This window comes from Cotesia typhae, unplaced genomic scaffold (assembly GCF_013202065.1).
Source record: "Cotesia typhae breed Kobodo isofemale line unplaced genomic scaffold, CoteBio_Ctyphae scaffold_70, whole genome shotgun sequence".
NCBI lineage: Eukaryota > Metazoa > Arthropoda > Insecta > Hymenoptera > Braconidae > Cotesia > Cotesia typhae.
Genome location: NW_027423780.1, coordinates 2,574,204 through 2,594,591, shown reverse-complemented (window position 1 = coordinate 2,594,591; position 20,388 = coordinate 2,574,204). Strand labels below are relative to the sequence as shown.

At 29.1% G+C, this 20,388-nt stretch overlaps 1 protein-coding gene across 1 annotated transcript; it reads right to left on the bottom strand.

The window, feature by feature from the left end:
- Positions 1-12,344, bottom strand: LOC141537204 (uncharacterized). Its single transcript, XM_074258048.1, has 10 exons — positions 12,270-12,344; positions 11,997-12,161; positions 11,711-11,898; positions 11,529-11,621; positions 7,248-7,334; positions 7,105-7,188; positions 5,678-5,690; positions 5,278-5,457; positions 4,025-4,351; positions 1-578 (listed from the first exon to the last, which is right to left on the bottom strand). Exons 1-10 carry the CDS (start codon positions 12,280-12,282, stop codon positions 100-102), a joined length of 1,629 nt encoding a protein of 542 aa, XP_074114149.1. The 5' UTR covers positions 12,283-12,344; the 3' UTR covers positions 1-99.
- Between the last annotated feature and the right edge of the window lie 8,044 nt (positions 12,345-20,388).

Sequence of the window (20,388 nt, the reverse complement as noted above, 5' to 3'; positions counted from 1 at the left end):
GTGCTTATAAATATTAAATTTTATTTTATTTTTATTTATTATATAATTTATTAAATTACAAAAGTTTTTGTAACTTTATTAATAATATGTTATGATTATTCAATCATCTTCGTCCGAATCAGAAAGGAGCATTTTATCATTAACAACATCATTAATATCAACATTTTCATTATTATTTTCATCTTCTTCTTCATCAATAGCATTGTCAATGGTACCCTCATGAATTTCATCATCAACTTCGGTAGAGTCACTAACAATGTCATTATTATTTTCGTGGCCACCGTTATTGATTATAATTTTGGGATAGATATGTTGAGGATGATTGTCATTGTTGTCATCTTCAGAAACGTGAATCTCATCATTTTTTTTCTCATTTTTCTCATCATTTTCATCTTCAGAGTCATTCTTCAATTTTTTAGCGGTATTAGCATCTTTTTTTACTGGTCGACTTTTAGGAGCTTTCATATTAGAAATAAATCTAGTAAGGAATTCTTTCAATTTACCAGCAAGAGAATCTTTTGATAAGCTGTCTAAATCTTTATACCATGGCGAAGTGTTCAAAAAATGCTTGAAGATACCTGAAAAAAAATAAATTTCATATTTAAGTGTGTGAGAAAAAGTGCATTAAAGTTAATATAGTGTACAATTTACAAATTAACAATAAAATAATCAATGTTCACTCTCCTTATCTCTAAATATCGGTTGTAAGAAAAAATTTTCATTGTTCAGATCAGTATCAGTACGAAAATTTGATTAAGATGATAGGACATAACAGTAATGTGTACATGAAAAGCTTAATTTTTAATTGAATCTAATCGATATTACATTTTGATGAAATAGTGTTTTAAAACAATATCGTAAAACATTCTACCGTAATTAACTGCATATTAGAACAATACTCCAAAACAATAGCAAATTTTGCGCCGAAATGACATGGAAAAGTTTTTTATTTAATTTATCTTAAATTGTTCGCATCGCAAATGTCTGTATAATTTTTTTTTTATTTTTGAAGCTTCGAGAGCAAATAAAAAAATTTGGAAAACGGTTGACCCTAAAGGGGCCATACCTGCAACTTTTCGCTCATCTTATACATAAGCGATCGAAATTGCACATATTCGAAGAGCTCAAAAACATAATTTTTGTGTCATTTTGAGCTCTCTAAACTTTTAACTTAAAAGTTTAATAAAAATTTAATATAACATTATTTGTTGAAATTTTAAATTGCAATAACTTTTGAATGAATAAACCGATTAATACGTTTCTGAAAACAATTGACGCGGTTTTTTAAGATCTAAAAAAAAAGTCTCTTTCATTAAAAACGATCCGATAAGAAATGTCGAAGTTATGTACGAAAAACACTATTTTTTGAAACTTCAAATTGCAATAACTTTTGAATGAATGAACTGATTCATACGTTCTTGGCGGCAATCGACGTGTTTTTTCAATTTCTAAAAATTAGTGACTTTCATCGAAAATGATCTAATAAGAAATGTCGAAGTTATGTCAGAAAACACTTTTTTAGGTTTTTTGCGACAACGATTTCTCAAGAACAAATTAACTGATTTTGACCGGATTGGTAGCAATAGACGTGGTTTTATTATGTTAACAGCTGATTAGTTTATGGAATTGATCGGTCGAGTCGTTTTAAAATTAGGGTAAATGTACCAATGGTTGACCGATTAAGGATTTTTTGAATTTCAATTGATCATTATTTAATTACTATAGGTTAAAAATGATGATTCAAAGTTTATCTAAACTTTAAGTAGTTAAGTTTTTAATCTGTGATGTTATTTATTTCAATTATTAATGAAATTACATAACAATTAACAAATGATTGCAGGTAAGGTAAAAATACCAGTCGTTGACCGGTTTGAACCCGTAAATTGACCGGACTGTACCAGTAGTTGACCGTTTATTTTTTCAACTTAGATTTTTTTTTTACGTTTAGTGTATAATTTTTTTTATACTGAGTTATGTAAGCTTGTATCATTATTTATATTATTTAACAGATTTATATTAATAAACAGAATTTGTTTAGTTTAAAACGAAACTAATTATAGTAAAAACGTAACAGATCAGTAAATCAAACGTAGAATTATTAACGACTAGAGCAAAATATTTTACAACCTAAGCATGAAACAGAAGTTAGCAGATGTAGATAAATTTTTAATTCTTTTTAGTAATTAAATTAGAACTGATAAAATATTTTTTAACAAATATCACTTATAGTTTCTCAAGGTTTTTTAGACATGACATTTTTTTTTAACCTTTTTTATAATAAAGTTTCCAACAAAAAAAACATTCTAAAAATTTATAAATGTCGGCTAACTTCATTTTCATACCTAAGCAACGTAATTTAAATATAAAATCATTTATGTTTGTTTAAACTTATAATTTATAATTAACAAAAAATTGCACATTAATTGTCACTAGGCAATACTTCTTGGTTACCAATATGTACTTGATGTAGCAGTTAATTTATTTGAAACACATTAATCTCTATTATAGTTATAAATACTTTTTTATTATTATTAGTTAAATAATTGTCAATTATTTGAAATAATTTCGTATGAAAATCAAACTCTCACGTAGACACAGTAACGCTTTTATTTTATATAGGTTAGAAAACGTCTATTGCATATGCGGTCAACAACTGGTGTTTGGAAAAACATAATAAGCTCCAATTGATGACCCATGTTTATATTTTGATGGTACAATCGTATTTTTCTTGTACCAGTGTCTGAACGGTGTTTAAAATGGTATTTATTTGATAATTTTTGTAAAAAAGAATTTAAAAATTTGTTAAGGAATTATTAGTGACTACTATAGAATTTAATTTGGAAATATTTAATCAACGGGAACTTCTTAGTAACTAAAACATGGATTCAGGTTTCGGATACTCTACTATAATAACTGATCGATTTTAGTCAGATCATGCTGAAAGAAATTTTCATGATTTATTTTCGATGTTCTAAAAATTAAATAATATTCAGAAGATATATCTATTATAATTATTGTAAGTTCAACAATAGTTAAAAAAAACTTCAAGGTCATAAAGAATTCATTTGATAATAATTTTTGAACTTTTTTATAAAAGCGGTCAAACACTGGTATATTTACCCTATTTAAAAAAAAAACCACTTTTAGAAAAAATTTTTTTCGTGGTTATTTCGAGATATCTCGAAATCTATCGATCCAAATCGATTCCAACTTTCAGGAAATTTAATTTGAGTGAAGCACCTTTGAATGAGGCTAATTATAATCAAGTAGGTCAAGCCGTGCAAAAGTTATAAGAGGTTACACACACACACACACACACACACACACACACACACACACACACACACACACACACACACACACACACACACACACACACACACACACACACACACACACACACACACACACACACACACACACACACACACACACACACACACACACACACACACACACACACACACACACACACACACACACACACACACACACACACACACACACACACACACACACACACACAGACACACACACACACACACACAGACACACACACACACACACACACACACAGACACACACACACACACACACACACACACACACACACACACACACACACACACACACACACACACACACACACACACACACACACACACACACACACACACACACACACACACACAGATAGAAGAAGCAGGTTTTCACTGCTGTATTTACAGAAAAAAAAAATAATATTTGGCTGCTCAAATACTACAAAATCACTCTTCAGACCAACTAAAAAAATTAATTATAATCTAACGAAACGGTTTTGAGCTACAATTCATATTCTACATGTTCGCAAATTAATAAGGAATCGAATGAAAAAAAAAATATTCGGATAAACAGTCGACTGTCAAGGCCATCCCTGCAACTTCCGCTCAAAAATATAGTTTTCGTGTTATTTTGAACACCTCGAACTGCAGATTTGTAATGAGAATGAAATTTAAAGTATATCTTTTTAATAGATAATGCTTACCTCTCAATATCATAATCCCGTCATGCGGTAACTTTAAAGGCTTCTCAACATCATCCGGAACGTCTTTTGTCCTTCTTGACGATGCACCAGTTATCGTACTTTTCATCAAAGTGTCTGAACCAAAAATGTATAGAGCCATTGTATTGATGAACAATGTAGCTCTACGTGCATCCATTGCAGTTTTATAACTTTCTTTTTCTATCCAACGACCATAACCGATGTAAATGGTATTATGGTCATCACTTTCAGTGCCAATCTGCACTGAATCATGATCAATTTCTTCAGAAACAATAGTGTCTTTCTTCGAATTGATCAGTTTAATAATATCTGTAAAATAAATAAATCATGATGCTATAATTGACTAGCTATAATGATAACTTGAAAAATTCAAATTTTTGTTTTGGTAGTCTTATTTTAAGTTATTTTTATTACATCGTGTTACAAATGCCAAAAAGACACATAAAATGTTTTTTTGCCTCTGACTTTTTAAACATATTTTCTATAAAAGTATTATGAATAAAAATTTCAATTAAGGTAGTTGTTGGGGTTGGGGTAGTTAGTAAGAAAATTCTAAATTTTTGTATACTTATTAAAGACACGATTATACAATTACCCGTAAAATTTGAAGTGGATTGTCTGTTTAGAATCCGAGATATATTCAATTAAAAATTGGATAATTAACATTGATGGTATAGGGGATAAGTCGTTCCGACCCAGTTTCTGCGTTATAAAACAAAAACTGTGAGCTAGATACTTTCCAAAAACTGACAGTCTTTTAATACATATGTAATAAGTATAAAAAAAAATAATAGAAAATTTTCGTCAATTTAGTTATTTTTTAATAACAGTTTAAAGTTCATCAATTTATAGAAATGTATACAGTATGGTGTAGAAAAGTATACCTATATATAAAAGTACTGTATAGGATACGTCCCACGGGCACAGTCTTGCGTAAAAATTAGTAAAAGTTATGGATCACTTAACTACAAGCCGGTATAGTTTTGTGTTAAGAGTATATAGTCTATAACTTTTTGACAGTACTGTACCCCAACAACTACCTTAAGAAAACTATTTTTTTTTATTTCTAAAAAAAAATTTTCAGTTTTGATACATATTTTGATAACGATTTTACGTTAAACGGCAATAACAAATTGTTTTCAATACCTTTCTTACAGTAGCAATATTCCATTTTGACTTTTCTCGCGAGAAACATTCGCTTACCTCATAAGAAAGTATCAAACAAAATACATTACCTGTTATTTTCTTTTGTCCATCAATAACGTGAATTTGTAATTGTTCATTCAATTTTCTGACTTCTTGAATCTCTTCTTTATATTGCTTAATTATCATTTCCTGTTTCATAACTTCAGCACATAATTTCGCCTTTTCTTTTGAAAAGTTTTTATAGTTGCCAAGATTGTTCCTTCTGGTGCCTAGATATTTTAATACTTATTAATATCAAAGATCAGTTATTATGATTCAGAAAAGATTACAGTTATAATGAAATACTTATAACGAAGGCAAGCATTAAGATAACGGAGTGGCTAAAGGTACGGCTGACTGGAAGGTACGGAGGTTAGGAAGTGAAATTTTCTACATGCCCGTGTGATAAGCTTTAACTTTCCAACCTCCGTATCTTCCAGTCAGCCGTACCTTCAGCCACATCCTTAAGATAAATAAAGAAATAACAAGTATATAATAATATTTAAAGTGTAATGTAAAGAATGCCTAAAACATATGACATTATAGATAAATAATGATTGAAGACGTTAAACGTGATGTGATTATAGCCAACTTTTCAATTATGTTGTATATTGTATCTGAATAAGCTAATTATTAATTTGGTCTTGATTGTTTTTTTTTCATTAGCCAACTTGCTAATAATCAAAGTGATCGACTAAGTTTTTATGGAGTAAAAGACCCAATTAGTAGTGGAGATCGCATTACTGAGACTTTCCTTGATTTTGGTATTTATTCAATTAATAAAATCATAAATTTTTATTATGAATATTTAATTTCTAATCTTTAAGACCTTTAGAAAATGAAAATTTTTAATTTTTATTCCAAGTAGAACATTTTTTCATCGAAAAAAATACCATTTATGTGGTATTATCATGAATCTCAATAATATTTTAAAATGGCCAGGAAGAATATTAATCTGATGAAATACAGAGCATTAAAATAGTTGAAGGTTAAATACTAAAGACTTTGAAATTCTTATGAGTACAATAAGTAGATTGTACTCAGCTAAAGAGTGACTTTTTGTTCATTCAAAAGTGTGAGTCACTTTGATTTTAAATCTAACAGAATAAAAAAAAAATTTCCAATTTCATTCCCAAGGAAAATGTTCAAAGTCAAAGATAGAATAGTTTCTTTGCAACATTTTTTGATATTTTTAAGATTGTCAACTACGTAACTGAAGGAAAAAAATATAAGAACCAAATCTAATTTTTATTGTTGAGTTGAGCATATATGCTCATTGTAAATTATTATTGTTACTTATTTTTTATTCGTTCATCGTTATGAAGAAGTTTTTCTTTTCAATTCGATAAGACTAAAATTTAGAAATTACTAGCAATGAAAATTAGTATGTAGCTTTTTTTTCAAATAAATTATAAATGTGAATGATTCCACACCACCAAAATACACACAGCAAAACTTTCTTAAATATATTAAGCTATAACAAGCCTTAAAACAGAACCACATGAATAGTCTGAGTCAGTACCTGCCGCTGTGCATGGCGAAGTAAATAACAGTCCTTGGATGATTACATTTAAAATTGTCCAATTATTGAACAAGCCTAAAATACTCACATTGAAATTATTTGTAAGGTCAGAGCCCCAGTATCGGCTCATGGACCAGTATCAAACCACTCAATAGATTTGTATATCTATATTTGTGAATATAGATATACAAGTGCATGGAGTGGTTCGGTAATGGTACATGAACCTATACTGGGGCTTTTACCTTACACTAAAAAATAGTTCCATTATTAATACTGTACAAATAGACCAAAATTTTTTTTTCAAAAATATACAACAAAACGCTGAATATTTCTTTAGCTGAGGGTTTAAACTTACCAAATTCTCTGAATTTTTTAAATCTTGTACTTCTTTAATCACTATTTTGGAAGACTCAGTTTTTTTGACAGCATTATTTTCTCCCTAGAAATGAAATCCACAGTTAAATTGAATTTATTTCAATATTGAAAGTTTAAACTTACTATGTTTTGATGATTATCGAAAATCGGAATTTCATTTAATACTTCCGTACGGTGTTCATTTTTAGTTACATCAGAATCACCATAATCCTAAAAATGCAATCAAATGTAATTAGTATTTCACAAGGTAATAACATTTTCTTAAGTAAAACTACGTAGAAATTTCGTACGATAATATAATGCTAAGAAATTTATAATGTAGAATAAAAAAGTTTGAAAAATCCAAAAGTGCACGACTCATGTGCTCATTTAATAATAAAATTTAAAGAATAGTTAAAAAAAACAATAAAACAAAAATAAGCAGAAAAACAGTTGATAAATAAAATTATTAAGTTACTGATTTTGTAACTAAAATAAAAACTAGAAACGTAATGCAAGGCACCCTGATGGAATAACCATACATAATACATAAAATAAAATGTGTATATAAAAAAAGAGATATAGATATAGATATATATCAGCATGCATTTCAATTTTATATAGACTAGAAATTCGAATAGGGCGCTATGCGCGGGCTTCGAAATGACAACCAATAAAGAACCGGGAGCCGATTATTGCGAGTTTCGACTTATGACTAACTTCACACTTTCATGTGTTTTATTTATATGATATATATAGATATACAGTCTTCGAGTTACGATTTTCTTTCATTAATTGTAAATAAACGACATTGAATTATCAAGCAATATGCAATAGAGAACCTACAATTGTCTCAAAGAATGGAATGAAAAAAAATTTAACTTAATTGATGCATTTTTTCGCAAGTTATAGTGTTTTCAGGTTTCACAGTTGACGGACGGAAAAATTTTTTAACATATTTTGATGTTTTTTTTCGGTTTTTGTTGCACTAACTCAATTTGTGAAAATATCAAATTAATCTGCATTAAATTATCTTGACAATGGTATGCGAAATATTTTGATTTTTATTAACTAACAAGGCTATAATGTTAAAAATAGTTGCCGAAATGAGGCAAAAAAAATTTTCGATCGTAAAGCACTTTCCATAATTGCTTCGCATTATGAGTCGTGCAAAAAGGAATATGTATATATTCCTATTCCAAGACAGTTGACGAAAAGAGAGAGACGTATTCATAATTAATACAGAACGATATACTTCAATACTATTACACCTGCATTACATTACTTGTTCTTTAAAATTAAACTTAGTCTACACGGAGAACAGAACATAGGGATTTTTCCTATTTTGCATAGTAATTTTTTCTTTATTTATATGATACAAATATTCATGTGACATAGGAAAAATTCATTCATCACTAAAATTTATGTAATTTAATTTAATAATTACAAATTTACAGAATCATTTTTTATTCGATCAATTTCAGAAAGTTTAAAAGTATTCACGGAGAGAAAAACATAAGGATTTGTCCTATTTTGCATAGGAAAAATTTCTCTGTTTGACATAGGAATTGTTCCAATGTTAACATACACGGAACAAAAATTTTGCTTTGGTAACCTAACTGCAGAGTTACCGTAACTCTACATAATTTATTAAGGGGGGAAATACCTGTAGAGGCAAAAAAAGTTTCATTTCTTTTTTTCATATATCGCTTGTAAAACTATTGAAGAATGTCCAGTTAAAATTTTAGGTCAAAATTTTTATTCTTTTAAAAGTCATAAGCGACTTAGTAAGTGCCCTTCGGTAAAAGCGCCTGTAAATTTTACTTTTTTTAAACGCGTTTTTCTCGAAATAATTTTTTTCGACCTGGTGTAACTTGGTCCTGTAACAATTCAACCGGGGACATTTCAACCGCTACAATTCAGCCGCGACATTTCAATCGACGACTTTTTAACCGGACGACAGTTCAACCGAAAAATAGTTTATCCCGAAGATTATAAAATCATACAACTTGATCCCAATAATAATATTAATGATCGTGTTATGTCCTTTACCATAGGTTTTGTACGTATTTAATTGTATATAGGTTGAATAGTTTGAGGTTTAACTGTCTTTTGGTTGAACTGTCGTCCGGTTGAAAAGCCGTCGGCTGAAATGTCGCGGTTGAACTGTCGTGGTTGATGTGTCCGCGGTTGACTTGTCACCGCATCTCCGCCCGCTGATATCTTCACGACATTCTGAATTTTAATTTTATAAAATATGAATTCTTACTTTCCAATACATTTATAAAATGATCTAAGATTTTCAATAAGTAGTATTAATTGCTTATACCTTAAAATAATTCATGAAAATCTGTCTGACAACGACTCGCTACAGGTATTTCCTCCCTTAAATGTTGTAGAGTTACAGTAACTAAACATCGTTTAGTTCTGGTAACTCAACTTTATTGAGCTCTCACAGCTCAACGAGATAGTTCTGAGAGGCAAACGGTATAGTTAGGAGGCCTGAACATTACGCAGTAGTGGAGTGCGCAGACATATTTTATAACCTTCAAAATTGATTTTAAAAATATATAAGGACTATCAAGTCTTCAGTTTATCTATTTATTAAGGGGTAAAAATGTATATTCAGTGAGAAAATTAAAATTAAATGTTTTTAAGTGAAACAAAAAACATATCTATTTATTTCCGAATCCATGAATTAGCATATTCACCAGTCGTATCATAAAATTTGTTGGTCTCAGAACGATCCTATTGAGTTATGAAAAGTCAACGACGTTTAGCTCTCAGAGCTTAACAACATAGAGTTACAGGAGCCAAACAGTATAGTTACCATAAAGCTACGAATCGTTAATCCAAGAATACCATTTTGAAGAATGAGAAATTCGTAGAGTCAAGATCAATTTTCTTTAACGAATTTATTTGCAAATTCATTCTTTTGCATTGATTTTTGGATAGGGAGATCCACGTAAAGTAACCAAATTCGTACAACTTTCTGAAAATTTATGAATTGAATCTACATAACCAAGTAATTAGTGAAAAAATTTGTAAAACGGTTGACTCTAAAGGCCATACCTGCAACTTCCCGCTCATGTCATACATAAGCGATCGAAATTGCACATATCTTCAAGTTCAAAAATATAATTTTTGTGTTATTTTGAGCTCTCTAAGCTCGCAAGAATATCTGGTCTTTGCTTTTTAACTTAAAAGTTTGATAGAAATTTAATAAAACATTATTTGTTGAAATTTTAAATTGCATTAACTTTTAAATGAATGAACCGATTTGTATGTTCTTGAAAACAATCGACGCGGTTTTTTAAGGAAGTACGAACACCTTGGTATCTGTGGAGAAAATGCTTCATTTTTTTTTAATATGAAGTTTAAATATGTCTAAACAAATTCCGAAAATTTGAAGGCGATTGCCCGATCATTTAAAGAAATAATTAACCTTAAAGTTGAGCAATTTAACATTGGTCTTATGGGGTAACCTCCAAACATTGATACATTTCTGTATTTTTCTCGTAAGACTGTTGGGGAATATTTTTAAAATCTTATGGATGAAAGTAAATATATTAGTGATAAATTTAATTTAAAAAAATTTACACTTGCCCGACTAATTAAAGTGTATTAATAAAAAGAAAAATAAAAGCCACCATTAGCCAATGTTAAATGTATATCTATATATTGAGAAAAATTTATATGGTTACTGCTCTTCCCTTACCGCGCTAGAGTCGATACCTATTCCCATCCCGCCTAGCGCTCGTACTACCTTAAGATCTAAAACAAAGTCTCTTTCAATGAAAACGATCCGATAAGAAATGTCGAAGTTATGTACGATAAACACTATATTTTGAAATTTTAAATTGCAATAACTGCCCTAACAATAGGAAAATCCCTTTTTTTTTCTACGTGTGTATTTTTTATTAATGAATAATTACTCCTGATTGTAATATTAACATAGTAAAGAGGAATTTACAAGTAATTTTTTTAATCACAATGATTTACATAGTGATGATAGTAGTTGGTTTTTTGGTATGGTATGGTTGTTTTGTATGGTAGTTACCGTTTTTTTTTAGCTGTACTCTGATAGAAGGATTTCTTTGTATTTAAGAAATCATTTCTTAAATACGAAGAAACCTTCTTAAATACTAAGAAATCCTTCTATCAGTATACAAGATCATCAGTTAGGATAATTATTCTAGTTATATAGCTAGAAAATTTAGTTTGATAACCAAAAAATTTTTAAACGTTATTATTTTTATAATGATTAATAAAATTTATTAATTTTCAACTTGATCATGAAATTGTAAAAACAAAAAGTATTTTTTGTTTATTCAAGATTCAAACATAATATTTAGACGCAATCATATTTTTTGAATCAACTTATTGAGCAGAATAAAAATATTATATAAATTATCAAAAACTTACATGTTTAGACTTATTCAATGCAGTGTTATGGTTCATAGTTTTTGTTTTCTTTAAGGGAGTAATAGATGAATCATCTCTATTGCACATCAGGCGCTGAAAAAAAAGTAACAATTAAATGTACTGTAATAAGTTAGATTAGTGATCATTTCATTATATAATGACAATTATATCAAATCGATTACCTTGTCGGATGCTTTTTTTAATTCCATGATCTTACTCTCTAAATTTTCTTTTGAAGCTATAGATTTCTTAACTTGATTTTTATTTTTACCGCCATCGTCACTGACCTCAGAAGCTGACATGACATACTTTTCAGGAGGGACCGATGATCGTTTGGAAGTAATTTTTTTTTCGGCATCATTTTTGTTTACTATTAATAAAAAAAAATAAAAGTAATAGTTACAAATATATCAATTAAAGCCATCATTTTTAAAAATATTAATTAATTTTATTCAGAATGTGCCTTACCATACAGACCCAATATGAGACCTTGGGCAATGAATCCTTTGTGGTGAAACTTGTATGTTTTTTTATCATTCACATTATTAACGTCTAATTTCACAAAACTCTTAATAGAAATAACTAATTTAGTTTTACTGTCTATAAAAACAGCAGCCCATTGAAGAGATTTTTCTAAAGAATAAAACGTAAATAAAAATACCTTGAATCATGTTACTTATAAAACTTATGACAATTACTTGACTTCAAATACAAAACATAACTTAATAATTTTTAACTTACTTTTTGTAGACATTAGGAAAAAATCACGTACTTAAGTATGATGTATGTATGTTTAAATATATTTATATAAATACTAGGGTGGGTCAAAAAAATCGAATAATTTATTTTTGACTTTATACTCTGAAAAATAGGTTCGTAGACACCTAAAAAGAATTCTCTCCAAGTATAAGCTCTTAATTATAACGGGAAGGTCCTCCGCTTTGCGGGTTTCTATTTTTTTCGAATAATCAGATAAAAAAATTTATATCTCGCTTCCAACTGCTTGGAAAAATATTCCGTGGCATAGATTTTGTGAGAAATTGAATGCTTTACAAAAAAGGTCTCTTATGACTTTTTCAAAAACTCAACCGATTAAAAGATATTCATAGTTGAAGTTTGGCTATTTTAAGGAAAATATTCGTTTTTATTATGAATTTTATAAGTCGATGAAAAAAATTATTTCGGATTGCGGAACTCATGATTTTGTAGGAAATTTACTGCTCTACAAAAATGGTCTCTTATGATTTTTTGATTAAGTGAAGCCGTTACGAGATATTCATCGTCAAACATTAACGAATATCAATATTTCCAGTTTTTGATCAATAATTCGATAAATTTTAATTTAAACTATGAGTTTCAGGAAAATTTACATAAATTTGAGTTTCGATCGATAAAGAAATGTTATAAACAATTTTTTTAATATTGTTTTCAGTCTTGAGCTTGTTTGATTGCATTAAAACAAGAAATTAGAGCATTTTTTCGACATATAGCCAATGATTAGTTTAATTTGAAGTGAATGACATATTTCTTTGTCAAATTTAATATGAAAAGTATTGAATCAAGTGAGAAACAACCAGTATTTAACTTTTTTATAGATAAATTTTTTATTGAATTATCAATTGCAATATAATTGTCTATATTTTTAACATAACAGTACGCTATTACTATAAATAATTTCTTTTATTACAATTTGGGAATGTTTTTGATGTTCTTTGACAACTTGCAATAAGTACTGGAATTGTTCTTCATTTTTGTCAAGCATTGATTATATTCACTGACTAATGCAACAGCTCGCTCTGCTGAATCATTGACAACTTTTAGTTGTTGAAAGTATTCTTTATTTTCGAGATAACTCTCATTAGTAGGCCATAATTCAACATCGACATCAAGAAAGTCATACGGTAGATCGAAGATTTTGAAAAGATTTAATGACTTTTTAGACACAAAGTCACTCAGAGTTCTCTGCGCCAATGAATTCAAATCTTTTTAGCAATTACAAATCTTTTAGCTTTAGAATCTGTACCTTCACGAGTATTAACAGCTTCAACAATACTTTTTTTTACTTCTAATGGAACGCCATCGTCAAACAGTGATAAAATGGCAAGTTCATCGCTCAAATACCATAAGTGCGAAATCATTTTTTCACACGTAGCTGAAGAAATCAAAGGATTGATATTTTTGTACTCCAATAAATTTTTCATAAACTGCAAGTCATGATAAGCAGCAGTTGTTGCAGAAGTTGATGAAAACCAAGCTTTTAAATACAATGTGACTATAAAAATACAGAAATGACGAAGACCATGCAATTCTTTCTGAGAGAGTTTGAATTTATCTCTGAATAGATACATTTTCAAACTATAAATGGCCTTAGCCATCCATCTAGCATGATGAACAGCACCAGGACGTTTGAAAGAAATCTTTTCTTGAGGCATTTCTCCAAGGAAAATCAATGATAATTCCAATAATTCTTTATCTAACTTATTATAACATTTCTTTATCGATCGAAACTCAAATTTATGTAAATTTTCCTGAAACTCATAGTTTAAATTAAAATTTATCGAATTATTGATCAAAAACTGGAAATATTGATATTCGTTAATGTTTGACGATGAATATCTCGTAACGGCTTCACTTAATCAAAAAATCATAAGAGACCATTTTTGTAGAGCAGTAAATTTCCTACAAAATCATGAGTTCCGCAATCCGAAATAATTTTTTTCATCGACTTATAAAATTCATAATAAAAACGAATATTTTCCTTAAAATAGCCAAACTTCAACTATGAATATCTTTTAATCGGTTGAGTTTTTGAAAAAGTCATAAGAGACCTTTTTTGTAAAGCATTCAATTTCTCACAAAATCTATGCCACGGAATATTTTTCCAAGCAGTTGGAAGCGAGATATAAATTTTTTTATCTGATTATTCGAAAAAAATAGAAACCCGCAAAGCGGAGGACCTTCCCGTTATAATTAAGAGCTTATACTTGGAGAGAATTCTTTTTAGGTGTCTACGAACCTATTTTTCAGAGTATAAAATCAAAAATAAATTATTCGATTTTTTTGACCCACCCTAATAAATACTGATATACTGATGAATATAATAGTTTGGTGAGTGAAGACTGAACATATACTTACAAACAAATACAAATAAAATGAGCAATATCAACAATTATTCTTGCTATAACAATAGGTACGTATTATTTCAGAATTTAATAACAAAAACATTAATTTTCTGTTGAATTAAGAATGTTTTAGGACGATAAACTTTGTTGAATAGTTAAACACAACGGACGTAATTTCAATGAAAATAATTAATTTTTCAACTAGCATTGAGTTATTTTACCTTAGCAATTAAATTAAGTATATATATAATTCTTCAGTCTGTAATACATTGTCAATTTTTTTTAGAGACAATCAATTGAAAATGAAAAGAAGATCAAATGTTGGAAGCGAGGAGCCCACTGTTACAGTAAGTTCCAACAGTGATAGCTATTCTGATTCATATGAATATGTCACAGGTGACGAAACAGTAAAAAGTGAGTAAATTAAATTTTTTTATCACAGTCTTGATACAATTATTAAAGAAGTCATATCTTATAATTTACTTAATAGAAACAAAAGCTACCTTTCAGTTAGAAATTATCAATTCCATTCGCTTCTTATCAGGTTTTCTAAGCTTTATGCGGAAAAATTATATTCTTAAATACCTGAAAATATTGAAACTTTTGCACCAAAATTATAATATCATCAAAACTACGTTTTAATAGAAAATTTCTAACTACTTTTGCAGATAAAAAACAACGTGTCGAATCACCAAGAACTACAAACAAAGCAGAAAATCAGTTGATCGATGAAACTGGCAGTAACAGTGAGAATGAACATAACGAGTCGATGGATATTAAAGAAACCATCAGAGTACTAAGTAGTTGGATAATGTTCAAATCGTCAAATCTATCCGTGTGGCAAATTTTAAATATGACAATGTCGATCGTTTTGCGCTTTAACCTATCACATGAAGTTCACCAAGCAATCTTAGAACTTCTAAAATTATTAGCTGGACAAGATTTCAAGAATTTAAGTACATCGAAGTATTATATCAACAAGCTGTTTACCTCATTTGAAGATACTGTACAATTTATTTTTACTGTACTACATGTAATATTAAGCTAATAGAGCCGCTTCCGAATAATAAGCATATCAATAAGACCGTTCAATGCACAAAGTGTAAGAAAAATTATAAAACTTCAAAACGAGCAGAAAATTTCTATATGACACTCGATGTAGAATCTCAATTACGGAATTTACTTTCAAATACCGCGATTCGGCAATTACTGAAAACTGATAATGGGAATCAAGCTGGAAGCATCAGTGATATTAACGATAGCAACAGGTATATGAATAATGAATACATCAAATCTACAAATAATGATGAAAATGTAACATTGACCATGAATGTTAATCTCGACGGTGCGCCAATTTTCAAAAGTAGTAAAAGAAGTTTTTGGCCGATTCAATGCATTATAAACGAATTTCCACAGAACTTACGCCATAAATTCATTCTTCTTGCAGGATTGTGGTACACTTCTGCCGAGCCTACACCGGAATTTATGAGCAATTTATATTTGAAAACATTTATATTGCAGATAACAAAATTAATGAAAACTGGAATACAAATAGTAACTGAAGCTGGTCAAAAGATCACATATTATTGCATTATTTTTTCTTTTGTTGTGGATTCAGTTGCAAGACCAATTTTACAAAACCGACTTCAATTTAATGGATTTTTCGGTTGTAGTTGGTGTTATCACCGAGGGGTCTATAACTCCAGGAGTATGAAATACCCCTTAACCTCTGATTCAGTGCAGGACCGATCCCATGAAGAGTCATTGAAAGATGTCTGTCAGCTTGAAAAAAGATTAAAAAAACTCCGTAAAACAAAAAAAAATAAAAAATTCACAGTAAAAGGAACGAAAGGAAGAAGTATATTGTCAATTTTACCCAATTTTGATTGTGTTTGGGGACTTCCGCCTGATTACATGCATTGTGTGCTTCTCGGTGTGACTAGACAACTTTGGAATAAGTGGAGTACTGAATTACTATCTAATGAACAGAAGAAATTAATTAATAAACGTCTAACTAGTATAAAACCTCCAAAGGAAATTCATCGGACTCCACGAGTTTTAACACAAAAGCAACTGTGGAAGGCAACAGAATGGCGTTCATGGCTACTCTTCTATAGTGTGCCAGTATTAACTGGAATCTTGTCTGATAATTTACTAGATTCTTATAAACTGTTTGTAAAAAGTATACATAAAATGTTATCCGATAAATTAACAGAACAAGATTTGCTTCAGTGTGAAATACAGTTGCTTAGATTTTGTTATGACAGCCAAAACTTTTATGGCTTGTCATTTATGACCTTTAATGTTCACGCACTGCAACACTTAGCTGAAAGTGTGAGAAAGAATGGTCCGTTGTCGACATCATCAGCTTATGTTTTTGAGAACAATATATTTAATTTAAAGCAAAAAGTAAATGGACCAAATGGAGTGATGAGTCAAATGGCGTCACGATCGCTCAGATACAATGCTTTCTGTAGTAAATTATCTATTGAATCTGATAGTCCAAGCTGGGAATTTTCCAGAAACATGTTAAATAAAAAAAAATTATTTACAAAAAAAGGAGTAAGATCAAATAATGGAGCATTGCTAATCAACAGTGAAACAGAATCGACAAACAGTTCAACAGTCAACTATAGTCGGTGCATTATTAAAGATCTGGTATACACTGGTAAAGCTTATAAAAAATCTGTAAAAACCAATAACTCCTTTGCACTTCTACATGATGGACGTATGATAGAAATAAACAATTTTTCTTTGAAAAATGATGAAGCATACATGAATGTTACAGTTTTACAAGTAAACTTGATTAAAGAATTAGAACATATATGGCAAGTGAATGGTTGTAATTTCGAGATCTCAGAGTTGCCAATATCAATGATTAAATCAAAACTTATTAACATAACATTAGAAAGTTTAAGTCGTGAAAATGAATGTATTATATATTTATGTAGTCAACCAAATATATTCGAAATTTCATAATAAAAATGAACAGAATATTTAGTAGCATAAAAAAATTCTTTATCTGCCAGCTCAGCTTATATTTCATGTTTAGGACATGATTAGAAATATTTGATATAAATATAATAGATTCAGATCACGTCCAAAATTAATATGAGTGGAATTTAAGAATTAAAATATAAAATATTTCGATCGTAAAGCACTCTCTGATGCTTCGCATCATGAATCGTGCAATAATGGATTATTGAATAAATATTAAATAGGACATACAATATCAGTAAAATTAAGTTTTGGGCTGAAAAACCATTAAAACAATAATTTTTGCTATTCAACCCGTAATAATTCAAAATATTAAGAATTCCAGATAAAAAAAAATTGCATTATATATAATTTCACTGTGAGAAATAAATTTTTTCGATAAGGAAACAATTTTCACTTAATTCAAATTGATATATTCTTTTGTTTATTTATTATTTAAAGACAAATATTGATTTTCCTTTCTTAAAAAATTGATAACTAAAAATAATAGATTAAATTGTTGAAGAATTTCTTGAATTAATAAAATTATTAGTTAGGTAAAAGTATTTTTAACTTCCCCTGTCGGAGATTTTCGAAAAATCGGGAAGTTGTTTGTTTTACCCGGTTTTGCAAAAATTGAATTTTCATCAAATTACACCGTTGTGAGGTCCTTAGAAGCTTCACCAACTAACCCCGCGATGTTGTCACTATGTCTGTATGTATGCGCGCGCGCGCGCGTGTGTGTGTGTGTGTGTGTGTGTGTGTGTGTGTGTGTGTGTGTGTGTGTGTGTGTGTGTGTGTGTGTGTGTAGATGTGTGTAACCCGCTTATAACATTTGAACGGCTTCAGCGATCCAATAATAGTTGGCAGCATTCGAAAAGTCTTTGCTGAACTTAGATTTCCTGAGAATTTGAACCGATTCGGACCGATAGTTTTTGAAAAATCTCAAAAAACGAAGAAAAAAAATTTTTTGAAATGTGATTTTTTTGTAATTATTTTTAAACGGCTCAATTGATCAAGTTCAAAAACTAATCAACTTTAAAGCTTACAAGACCACGTCGATTGGGACCAATCTGGTCAAAATCAATCGATTCGTTCGGAAGATATCGTGAACCCAAGAAAATAAAAAAAAGTGTTTTTTTAACGTAACTCCGACATTTCTGATAGGATCGTCTTTGATGCAATGGAAAGATTTTTAGAACTCGAAAAACCGCGTCAATTGCCGCCAGGAACGTGAAAATCGGTTCATCCATTCAAAAGTTATCGCAATTTGAAAATTTATCAAATAGTGTTTTATTAAATTGCACTGTGAAATCAATAATGTTAAACATACATTTGAAAAGATGTTAACTTTACATTTTTTTAAATGCAAATATTACAGCTGGCAAAATATAATATCTACATGAAAAAAAAGCAAACTTTGCTTCGAAAAGATGTTAATTTTACACCTAAAAATGATACTTATTGAAAGTTCAGTATTTTCTCTGTACACTGAAAAATAATTAATCTGACTCAACAAAATAATTTTGAAAGAATTAATCATCTTGAGCCACGACGAAAAAATTCTTGAACCAAGAACATTTTCTCAGTTTAAGTAAATTTTTCTTAGTTTCAGAATTTTTCTTTTTAGCTCATGGCAATCAATTTCTTCAAATTTATTATCTTAAGTCAAGATTTGTTTCCTAGTTCAACTAATTTCTTTTATTAGTGTATAAATGTAAAAATGTCAATAGTTAAGAAATGGTATTGTATTTTATCGAATATTGATATTTTTGGAGATATAAGCTCACCCTGATTAAACAAAAGTATTCCAAACACAGGAAAAAGTATTAAAAAGAATTAGTTTTTATCATCAATCTAATTCTTTTTAATACTTTTTCCTTCGTCTAAATACTTTTTTTTAAATCAGGGCATCCTGATGTTACAGGCATCGATACCTTTCATTCGAGTATCCACATCAATCTTTTACATATTTTATATATTTGTAAAAATTTTTAACAATTTAAAATGTTACAAATCTTTTATTGTTAATTTCTTTTACTTTGAAATATAAAAAAACTCAATTTTGAATTTCTTAGTAAAAAAAAAAAATAATCGTGTAGATTTTTCAATTTTCTAAACGAGTATTTTTCAAAATCTATCGGTCTGAATTGGTTCAAGCTTACAGTAAATTTGAGTTTAGTAAAGCCCTTTCGAATAGTTACCAAAATTATATAGGATGGTTCCCATGACAGTATAAGAATCATTCCTATAATTATCGGAACCATTCCATTATCATTATGGGAACCATTCCTATAGGTATTGGAATTGTCCCATAATTATGGTAACAGTTCTTATAATTATGGAAACAGTTCCCATATTTTTCTTTCCGTGTAGAACAATCTTTACTATCGATTGATTATTGTAAGAATAACATTTATTATTTTGTGGATATTAAGTAAGTAACTAGTATTATTTTAATCTACTTATTTAGTAAATTTGACAGCTTATTCTTGTTAAAGTTATAAATCGAATTTTTGTAATTTTTACACTTTTATTTTTAAAAATTTTAGAGTTTTTTCTTGTAAAATTAACATTTTATTAATAATGTAAATTTTGCAGCTATATTACTGTAATTTTAACATATCATTTTTTTCCGTGGGCTGTCGGATTTTTGAGTTTGAACAGCTAAAAACGTAATAATATATATATATATATATATATATATATATATATATGGGATGAGCGAAAAGTTGCAGTTGCAGGGATGGCCTCTAGGGTCG

Coding starts and splice junctions, on each gene's coding strand:
- LOC141537204 (XM_074258048.1), bottom strand. Junction 4,352..5,277: donor TGGACAAAAGAAAATAACAG/GTAATGTATTTT, acceptor TTTATTTTACAG/ATATTATTAAACTGATCAAT. Junction 579..4,024: donor CGGGATTATGATATTGAGAG/GTAAGCATTATC, acceptor ATTTTTTTTCAG/GTATCTTCAAGCATTTTTTG.